This window comes from Pagrus major, chromosome 22 (genome assembly GCF_040436345.1).
Source record: "Pagrus major chromosome 22, Pma_NU_1.0".
Classification (NCBI taxonomy): Eukaryota; Metazoa; Chordata; class Actinopteri; order Spariformes; family Sparidae; genus Pagrus; species Pagrus major.
This window is the reverse complement of record NC_133236.1, coordinates 29,059,889-29,071,038: the sequence shown is the minus strand read 5'-3', so window position 1 is coordinate 29,071,038 and position 11,150 is coordinate 29,059,889. Positions and strand designations below refer to the sequence as shown.

At 41.2% G+C, this 11,150-nt stretch overlaps 1 protein-coding gene across 1 annotated transcript; it reads right to left on the bottom strand.

The window, feature by feature from the left end:
- Positions 1-302: 302 nt before the first annotated feature.
- Positions 303-10,945, bottom strand: LOC141018259 (saccharopine dehydrogenase-like oxidoreductase). Its single transcript, XM_073493182.1, has 12 exons — positions 10,726-10,945; positions 9,731-9,843; positions 9,513-9,593; positions 8,278-8,407; positions 7,830-7,879; positions 7,073-7,203; positions 6,260-6,377; positions 4,122-4,241; positions 3,645-3,701; positions 2,597-2,708; positions 1,183-1,264; positions 303-1,041 (listed from the first exon to the last, which is right to left on the bottom strand). Exons 1-12 carry the CDS (start codon positions 10,919-10,921, stop codon positions 942-944), a joined length of 1,290 nt encoding a protein of 429 aa, XP_073349283.1. The 5' UTR covers positions 10,922-10,945; the 3' UTR covers positions 303-941.
- Between the last annotated feature and the right edge of the window lie 205 nt (positions 10,946-11,150).

Below are 11,150 nucleotides of genomic sequence, written 5' to 3'. Positions count from 1 at the left end.
TCCGTAGAGGCTGCTGAGCCCGGTTCCACTGCCTACCCGCCCGGTTCTGAGAACCTCCACCTCCCTGCGGTCCAAAGGAGTGTGTAAACAGAGCTAACTTATGGTACACAGCTGATCACTGATAGTTGGTGCTGAGTGTGACATGGTGCCATGATTGTGATCCCATTCTCAAAGAACACGGTTTCCCCAAATCTGTAAAACTAGAGAAACATTTCAAAGTATGAAATGTATTTTAGTCTTGTCGCTCACTAGAAGCGACGCTGTAGAAGCTAAGCAGAAGCTAAAAACAACTGCGCTCTGTATCATCCAGTACTTTATTACATTATTTATTGAAAACCATATTTAAAATATATAACAGCAGTTTCCATTCAATTATAATTCTGTAGTATCTGTTAAGGAGTGTTTTAAATATCAAGTTTAGCGTTTTCTTACATTTCAAGTACAAATATGCTGACTGAAGATTCTTAAAATCAAAATTTGATCAAATCCACCTCAATTATTTTCACAAATTCATAGTCAGCAAACGATTGTGCAGGATATGTCTCACTAGATGTAGAGATCCATCAGTGATGCATGATCAGTCCTCAGGGATTAAAGAGGAAACTTTCTACTGAAGACAAAACAGATTTCCACTCAGTGGAAACAGAAAATAATTAGCGAAGGCACAGCTGGCGTTAATGACTGGTAGCCAGTACAAACGTGTTTTCTGAAATGTCCACGAGCAAAACAGTGAACCTCTACCTGCTTTAGTGGTTCTGTTAACACCTGACCTATCTGAGAGTGGTATCACTAAACTAATGAACAGACAATAGATGAAGGGTTATAAAGTGGTCGTGTTGACTGTATGAAAGGTCAGGCAACATCTCCAGTAGACATCAGTATAAGTGTAATATACTGGAACTGGGCGGTGCCGTGACCTTACACTGGTTACTGTTAAAGGGCTACTCGTAGTTTCTGACTGAGAACTTGATGCTGTGGTTATGGAGGCGGTCGATCAGACTGGTTTTAGAGAAGGCAGCTCCTGGAGAGTATACTCCTCCCCTGTCAATCACAGAGAGAGAAGATGTGTGATGATGCTTTCAGAGAGGAGGTAAACAGATACAGAAAAGACAGAAGAACTTTGTCTATGATGAGTGCCACAAACTCAACGAAAAGCAAAAGAAATCGGCAGACTGAACTGACCTCCTGGGGAGAGAGTGCAGTTCATCCAGCAAGGTCACAGCTGCTTGTACCAGAGTGGAAACTGTGACTACATAACCAGGCTCTGTGAACAAGAATGTGGAGATAAGATGTCACAGAAATGATCCAAAATATTGTTCACAGCATTAAAAACAGTGGCAGTTTGAGGAACTATTTACAGCATGTGAGTGACGAATAAGTCTGCTGAGTTTCTTACTGTCAACAAATCCCATGAAAAGACCGAAAAACAGCAATAAACTGATCCAACTAACCAGCTACTAGTATTGTGTGTGTGTCCAAAGCCTGATGTGTTGCGCTGCAGGTGGCTGACATCTTCCCTTCATCACCATGAACACACACAATAGTTTATTGTGACTCAATCACACATGTTGCTGCTGTAAATAGTCCCATTTAAAAACGATGCCCAGCTGCATACTGAGCCTTTATCATGCAGAATAACAACAGCCTCATCCTTTAACAAGAAAATACAGTTATTGAATGATGAAGATGAAACTTCAGACAATCAGACTGAATTGCCATTTCATTTCATTTCACAGTCACACTTCATTTTAAGGGATATGCATGAAACACATTGAACGTGAACATGAAGGAGTCGTTATGAATGTTATTATTAAGTGTAATTTGGTCAATTACGTGACTTTTAAAGCAAAGCTGACATTGTTTTTTAGATGCAGCTTCACATTAACCGAGACGTGTCTTTTCTCTCTTTAGCGTATTCATGACACAATTATAAACTCACATCACGTTTTCTGTAATATTAACACATAAAGCTCGACAGTTTCTTAAAGTTTGATAATTAGGCCTGCTATTAAATGTTTGACAGGTTATGTTATGTCAAGCTGCCATAGCAAAGACAATTAAGCATTAAAGTGACATAACCGATCGAATGATACTTAAAGACGACAGTGATGCACATTCATACAGACTCTGACATGTTCACGATGTCTCATGCACACTCCTTCAAATAAATTATTACCAATTTCACTTTACTGTTTGAGCTACTGACAGAAATGGTAACAAAACCACTTACTAGATGCAACACAAGCAGCAGCCAAACGTTGTTTAACATCATAATTTTATGACGCTAGCTTCTTTTCATAGTGTAACTTATCTTATTGGGAGAAGTAGAGGTGTTGCTCATAACGTTAATGATGGCTCTGTAATGTAAGTGTCCTAGTGTGACAGTGACAATGAACAGAACCAGGAAACTGAATCCTGGTGCAAACGTACACAGCTATTTCTTAAAACGAAGCTCTTTCTGTGCGTTTTGGCTGTTTTCAGTGTTTATGTGTAGACAGGAAAACCAGAGTTTTTCAGCTTGAATATATTGACGGAGTTAATAAAACCTGAAGCCTATTATTGGGGTAGTAAGTTTGTGTCTTTGTGGCAGATTTACCTGCTCCTATGACCTGAGTGCAGATCTTGGCGTTGGGTCGGCCCTGTGTGGGATCTGTACTCTCTGAGTAGCCCTCCCCGAAAAATGTCAGGCTAAAACAGGTGTCTTCTATCTGAGTGATGTAAGAGGAACTGAATGAATAAACAATTAAACAAAATACAGTAAACAATAAAACACAACTCCAGGAAGAGAAATACTGTATGTACACATCTGAGGACACCAGATCTGTAATGGTTGTTAGAAGTGCCAACAATGAGAACAAAAATATAAACCCATGTGGTGTAATATTTGCTATAACCAGGGTACAAAACGTGCTACAGAGTAATTAAATAGGAAACTATCATATCTGATTTTATGTAGCACTGATGGAAGTGGATCGCTAACCAAACTAGCCCTACCAGTGCCAAGGCCCAAAAGTCTCCTTTAATTCAATCAAGCCTGATCCGATATCAAATAAAACAAATATGAAATCTGCTTCATCCAGATTTTTATTCAGATCTGCATCCAAGTGTACCGAGTCATAGATACCTGCCACCTAAATACACCTGATGTTTTGGCATTATTCAATGAGAAATTAAGAAAATTACCGTCCCATCTCACAGTGTTAAAGAAAGTAGGAAACAATTCCTGGACTGGTCCGTTTATCTGGATCGGCACCAAAAATGAATGGGGTCTATTCTGGGCCGAGACCCATCCACCAGCTAAGTTCAGTGGAGATCAGATCAGTGTGAAGAGCGGCGACAAAAACATGCAAACACAACTTTCTCATGTGAAATAACTACAACTGTTTTATCTTTGGCACACTGTTTTCTGTTCACGCAGGACCCGATCGCTCACAGTAAGATGAAGCCTCTGAAAACCTGTTTTCTTAATCATCAACAACAATAACTAACTCACTTAGACCAACGTATTTCCTTTCACTTGGTTTCAAAGCTCCTAACTGACAGCCTACGTTCCTGTGACAGCCATTTCACAAGCTTCCCGAGGAAACGTTCAATTAATCTCAGGATACAAAGAATGAAAAATACAACAACAGTGTTTGTGTTACCTGCTTCATAGTTGGACCAGACTTGGTGAAAAAGCCAAAGGAGAAGAAGGATGGAAACTTTGGGAAAAACAAAAAAAAAAAAAAACAATCAGTTATACATACATGTAATGATTGCAAAATTGTGCTTACAGCAGATTTGTATAAAAAACATGTTTTAAGGAACTGTGACGGAGAAATTACACTCCATATCCATTTCCTCCATAAAACTGTGGATGTAGATTTGAAACATTTTGTGACTTGCGAGCTGTAAACAGTGTCTCAGCTGCTGCAACACTTTGCTGCTGAGTAGCTTTGGCTAAGCCTTCCCGCTAAATATCCACACTGTGACATTCATCCACATTTCAATGCTTTGAATAACCATTTTAAGTCTTATAGACTTAAAACTTCTTAAATCTAATTCACTTCTCAGGGACACAGATTATCTGAACTGGGGAGCAAATACCAAAAAGAAGGTTGGTTGATGAACAGTGTAGCTACCATGGTGAGGAGTTTCCTGCCCGGGCTGAATTTGACCAGGAACCAGAACAGCAGGCCGCCGCAGAAGAGCTTAACTACTGAGAAGAGGCCGCCGACCCCGACATAGGCACAGTACTGGACCTGTGGGTGGAGGGAAGAGAGAGCAGCAGAGGCAGAATGTAAAGGATAACAAGGGAAATTAAAGGTGACAAGAGAGGAGGGGGGAAGATAAGGGGATGCAGATAACAGGTGCAGGTGAGGGGAAAATGAGAGATGAAGGGAAACGTAAGTTGAAAGAGAAGAGGGAGGAGGGGATGGACACAGACGAAGGAATCAAAAGATGAAAGTGAGGCGATAAATCAAAAAGGAGGCAGGTGGCAGAAGAGAAGGAGAGGAGACGGGGTGAGGAGGATGTAGATTCAGAGGTAAAGAACAGGACGTATAGCAGAGCGAGATGAGATGTCGAAGGGAGTAATGAGCAGCGGGGAGGAAAGTGATGAACCACTATAGATGACTCATCATATTTCCACTTCACTGGTAGATGGTGGTCTGAACAACATAATGAGATAGTTTGATTAGGCCTGCCTCTGGCTGGGATCAAAACAGTGACAGCTGCTGGAATGGCTGACCTAGTTACAGGTACAGCAGGGAAAAAAGGTTTGGCTTTTCTCTGCCAGGATGCAGAGTCAACACAAGAAGTGTGTTCTTAATACTAAATATTAAACCTCTTTGTGTCATTTAACGCAGCGTATCAAACTTTATTCCTGTGGGTTATGGGTAGTATTGAAATATTAATCTCTCACTGAGGCAGAGCAAAATGTTTTAATGCATGCCTAGTTATTACGCACACAGCGTGGCAAATGATTGATTGCACGGAAATCTACATTTACATTTATTCATTTGGCCGAGACTTTTTTGTGCGACTACAAACGGGTTCAATTGAAGCCACAGTAAATCAAGAAGTCGAGCGTTGCTTTATCATCCCTCAGGGTTAGAAAACACATTGACCTGTTAGATGAGATAAGGGAGACTGTAACCTACTTAAAATGATTGCACATATAATTTGTGGATGGTGGAGTTGTCTTGCTCAGGTCAACGGGTTTCTCACCTTTAGTGGGACTTTTTTGTAGTACACTTGAACTCAGGCCTGCACAGTATGATGCAAATATTGTTGGACCTGCTGTACAAGAATATTGTGGATGTTGCTATTAACTATTTGATATGACTTTCTGAGGCCTTGTACACACTAATACAGATATTTTTCTACGCGGATATTTTCCCTCTACATTAAAAAACAAAATAAAAACCCGTCCACACGACCTTCGCTGAGCAAAATATCTTCATACACACGAGAACCCAAAAACAACTCTAGTACGGCAGGTGGTGATCAAGTCTACATCGCCGATACGTCAAAAACCAGAGAAGAACTTTCTGAACATGCGCAGTGCGCAGCCATTCAAGGAAGAATTTCTGAATTTACGAGGTGCACCTGAATGCACCATGAAGCCCAACCTCCAGTACGGAGAGACAGCAGATGATAGAGGCCGCTCGCTCGGAAATTACACTTTTTAAATCTTTATTATTCATATGTTTCATTAAAATAATCAATTTCATCAAGCAACTATCTTTGTGAACCAACTTGCAGCCAAAACTTGGCAAAAATGATAAAAACCAGAGAGTTTTTGACCACTAGTGGTGCTGTGAATGTTTTTGAGTATCTGATGTTTTACTGGCCTTTGCAGATGAAAGTAAGTAAGAGGACATGATACACACTCTCGTTTTATTACGGAGGGAGGTGATGTGTAGGAAGGTTGAAAGAAGTACCTTGATACTTTTTTGACACCATGTGTTTGAAACAATAAGATTTGAACAACACATTTAATAGTATCGAAACCGTAAAAATCTAAAAATCACAGATGTGTTGGTACATGTTCACTGACAACACTGTGTGACGGCTGTTAATTTAAAACAAGAAAGGAAAAAATCATCCTTTTCTTGTGTGCCCAGGACTTTTTTTTTTTTTTGCTGTATTGTCAAACGAGGTAACAAGTATGTTTTTTTTTTTAATACTAGCAATGCATCAGCTTAAGGTAGCTTTACCTGCTGTCACTGCAATAAATGACAGGGAACTGTCGCTTCTTGTGTTGATATTATCTTACTGGTGACTGCTGCTTCTCCTCGTAAAGGAAACGCTGGGTTCTCTTGACTACTGAAGGGTCTGAACCCATAAATGGGATGGCATACTGCTCGATCTCCTTGCTGAAAAACATAAAACCCCTGCACACACACAGACACACACACACGCACAAACATACACACCAAATTACATAGACAGAAAGCAAAGTGGTCCACATTCACCTCATCTATCTCTGCCTGCAGCATCAGCTCAGCAGTATTTGAGCTCATTTCATCCATTGATAGTCTTCTAAATCTGTCTCTCCGTCCCTGCCAGGCCCCACGTTCCAATAAAATCTCCTTACACTGAATGTAAGTCAGTCTACCAGACAGTAATAACCTTCAAATCCCAGCTATTTGCAGAAACTTCATACATTGACTTTAAACTGGCCTTGTGTCTTACCTGTAGAGTTACATGCTCTTAAGGTTAAATCTAACTAGTCAAAATGAAGGTATTCATCCCAAAACATCAACATAAAAAAAACATTTTGCAACACGTGTTCATTACATTACATTTATTTAGAAATTATTGATTTTTTTCTGAAATGGCAATATAATGTAAGTATGATTATTAAGAATAATATTCCATCTTTCACTAGAAACACAACATTAAAATGTAGGTCAAGTGTAAAAAAGACGTATCAGCTTCGGTGGGAAAATCCCTTTCTGGCATGCATGGGGAAAAAAAACACCTTCCCCCTTTCCTGACTAATGGCTGCCAAGCCCATTCCAATAAAAATGTTATTTCTCAGAGTAAAGTGTTTAAGCCGACAGTAATGACTCACTTATAGCTTTACCTCTTTTTGACTTTGGCTCCCACCACCGGCAGCGGCTTGTGGCCAAACTTCTTCCTCAGCTGGCGGAGGGATCCACTGTCTGCGAACCCGTACACGGCAGACTGCCAAGTGGCGTCATGGCCGGCGAACCCCTGCGAGGGTGGAGATAACTTTAACTTCTGTCACTGTGCAGAACAGCTATGCAAAGTCCTCTCGCTAAACACCAAAGGTTTCACGTGAATAACTAATTTCTTTTGATTGACAGATTGATTGCTTTACTTTTCAAAAATGACACATGTATATGACACATTTGTCAATTCTGAAACTGCAGTCTAATTGCACAAAAGTAGCCAGTTGCATGTTTTTGGTTGTTTATCAGCATCTTTAGCTTCAAGGGGAAATTAGAAATGGTCGTATAGTAAGTCTATCAACAGAAGGGTAGCACTTCTGCTCCGCTCTCTGAAACTGCTCTCTCTCTATATATATTTCATTAATTTCCCTCAAGCTTTTGTTTATATGACCTTTCTGTGTCACAGGAGTATTGATTTTGTGCTCTGCACTAGCGTTTCCCTGGAGTCATATTAGGGAATGCAGCTCTCTTCTACTGTATCCTCAGTAGAAGTGAAGTAAAATGCCATATTTTCCATCATCATCTAAACTTAGTCTTATGTAAACTGACACCAAAACAGCCGTCACTTTACTTTTAAAAAGGCTGGACATAGTGCATTAAACTACATATCCCATCATGCAGTGCAGCAGCTGTAGTAGTTCAGGCTACCTCAGGCCCACTGCTAATTTTCAGGAAGCTCTCCACAGCCGTCAGTGTTCCTGAAATCAGACCACAGCACACAATTAAGGACAGTTTCCAGTTGTCATTTATCAAATGATAAGTTCAACTAAACTTGACACTTTTATATAAAGAGAAGCAAAACGTTTGTGGCTCTCTACTTTTGGATCAATCAATGAAAATGTCAACAAATAAAATCAGCTAAAATTAATTATTGATCACTACTGTATTAAAAGTATCGATTTATTATGAAACACAGATTTTTCTTGTGAACTAACAAGGCAAACAAGCACTGCTGTGTTTGCAGTGTCTTGTGTTTACACTTTGACATATTGAGGCCTCATTCAACCTACGAGAATGTTGAACTTTATAGCTTCTTCACTGAGTAAAACAATTTCAGGCTTTTGATTCATGACGTGACCTGTCTTCAGTTTCCTACCTTTGAACTGCCTCTGTGTGTAGAGAACACCCAGGTCTGCCGGTATGGAGTCGAAGCCACAGCTGCCAATCACGTACACTCCTCTGTCCAAGGCCTTAGTGTGGTACTCAAGCTGCATACGCTCCAGAAACTGTGTACAATTAAGACATGTGCTCACATATACGCACAAAAAGAAATGTGCATCTGTGTTGTGTAAAAAGTTAAGTTACATTTTTCAAGCCAAGTCAAATCACAATGCTGTGGGGGGCACTAATACATTACCAACAACCATTATTTTAATCACAAATAATGAATTTTTCTTTACGTGCTCTGTCTTTAAGTCTCTCTCTCTGGGGTGTGCGCTGTCATACCTTTTTCTTATTTAAATTAAATAACTGTTGTTGTGTTCTACGTTACACAACTGTTGCAAGAAGTGGGCTGCTGTGTGTGAGTGAAAGTCATGGACATGGACCAAGTAATGGCAATATACCAGACTCCATTACAAATCACGTGATTTTAAGAGTTGTTGCATCATTAGAAAAAAAGTGAGAAAAGTCACCAGATTCCATTAAAAAAACGCTCAATTTTGAGACTTGTTGCGTGAGGAGACACTGTATAAACTTTGAGAAACGCTGTATACAACAAATTCTTAACTATTTAGGACTTCTTGTTCATTCGGCAAACGTTATACATGAATATATTTCATTGTGTAAAAATATTTGCATACAGGCCGACAGCCGGGAAGTGAGATCCGGTCACTCGAGATGCATTTAATGCCAGGCGTGAATTGACGGACTCTCTCAGAACACATCTGTTCAGCTGTTATCCTGTTCGTCCATCTCCGCCTGAACGTTAGTTACTTCAGACCCCAACATAGTTCAGACTATAATTGGAGCCCTGCATATATTTACATGTATGTATACAGTCTACACTATGGATCGAGTGGTTCTGGGCCTGATCGATTATCGGATCTGATATTCAGCATTTTTCTGATATTGTATGGGTTTTTTTCTTCATTTATTTATTTATATGGCCTTTCAATGACTTTATTTTGACTTGACAGCTTGGAGAGATGACAGGAAATGGGATGAGAGATGAGGCGGTGACATGCAGCAAAGAGCTACGGGTCGGATTCGAACCCTTTGCCGCTGCGGCGGGGACAAGCCTCAATCTAATCAGTCTAATTTAATGGCAGTAACAACCAAGCTGAAAAACATAATCTCAATATAGAGATGGATATGTATTTATTTTCCAACCTGAGGCTCGCCACAGATGTCCAAGTAGTGAGCTCCATTTTCAACGCAAGCTCTGACCACTGGTTCACCATAAAATCTGTACTGAAAGGACAAAGAGACCAGAGACAGATTCATCCAACACAAGCCACAAGATTACAGTGTTGTGGGTGTGAGTCCGATTTAACAACCTGTGTCAGACGTTTGTTTCACTCCCTGACAAAGTCTGGAAACATACTCACAGGCCCCACACAGTTGAGAATCACCAGGCCTTGTTGGCACATGATGGCCAGCGATTCCTCGATAGACACATCAGCAACAATGATTTCGATGTCGGTCCTCAGCTCTGGCATAGCTGACAGAAGAGAGGAAGAGAAAATCTTTCACTAATTGCACAGTGGATAACCCCTACACCTGATTTACGGCTTTAAAGAGGCCATATTCTGCTTTTTGTGTTTCTGCCTTTCCTTTATCGTGTTGTGTAGCATTTGTGTGCATGTAGAAGCTCTGCAAAGTGAAAAACGCCCACGCCGAAGGGAGTTATAACATATTCACACTCCAGTCAGTCAGCAGACAAACAGGCACTGCTGCTGTAGCGCCGTTATTTTAGATCACACTACCTAGCTCGGCATAACCCGCCCTCCTCCGCCTCTGATTGGCTACGTCCTGCTGTTAAGTAAATCTGCATGTGCAAGTCTCACCAGAGATTGAACAGAGGCGAGACGTCTCACTCTGTAGCTAAAACGGAGCGTTCAAGACACAGTGTGTAAAGGGGATGCTGCAGCGATGCACCATATGAGAAAAATAATGTGTTTTTTAAAAATTAAAGTATGTAAACCTGTTCTACCAGGACCCCCAAATAAAAGTATGAACCTGAAAAATTAGCATTACATGACCTCTTTAATACGTATTGCAACACAGCAGTTGTGTGGCAGCGCTCAGGTATTAAAGATGTCCTCAAACACTCTGAACTACTGCAGCTACAGTATAAATAAGACTGTAAAATGACACAGCTAGCTGACAGTTAGCTGAGTTTGGAGCAAAACAATGGACTGACAGGTGTGTTCAGGGGTCAAGTTTGAAAGTGTTTGCTTGTAGCTACACAATCACCAGCAGAGCAACACAACAACAACAACAACAACAAGGCTGCTGCCTCTGTCAGTCCGGCAGAGTGTCCTGCCCCTGTCAGCAGCTCCTGCCCCTGTCAGCTTCAGTACCCCCCCTGCCGGGCACGTACACAGCCTCCCCGCGGCTCGGCCCAACACGTCCTCCAGCCGCTGCCTGCTTCTCCCGGCCACGGCCCATTTCAGGGCGGCGCCGCCGGGACTGTCTGCGGCGGTCCGAGCCACCTCTTCCACCACGAACTGCCCCGTGAACCCGCTGGCACCGAAAACGATGATGTGGTAGGGTCTGCTCGAGGTGACAGCCGCCATTGTTTTGGTGTTTCACTTCAAGGTCCCGCCTTGGTTCCGGTTCCGTGCCGCTGATTGGCTGAGCGGAGAACGTCCTGACGTCATAGCTGTGGTGGGCGCTGTTCATTAAAATCAACAATCATAAAAAAAAAAAAAAAAGACAAATATTAATTAAACTTTCTTTGGTACAAACGTGGCAGCCAAAACCCAAATATATATATATCTATATACACACACACATATATATGTG

What these genes read in the sequence shown, in the direction of transcription:
- LOC141018259 (XM_073493182.1), bottom strand. Translation starts at nt 10,921, where the DNA reads ATGGCGGCTGTCACCTCGAGCAGACCCTACCACATCATCGTTTTCGGT. An exon ending in ACATCTGTGGCGAGCCTCAG is followed by an intron (nt 8,408 to 9,512) that starts GTTGGAAAATAA and finishes AATTGTACACAG; the next exon opens with TTTCTGGAGCGTATGCAGCT. An exon ending in CACACAGAGGCAGTTCAAAG is followed by an intron (nt 7,880 to 8,277) that starts GTAGGAAACTGA and finishes GTCTGATTTCAG; the next exon opens with GAACACTGACGGCTGTGGAG.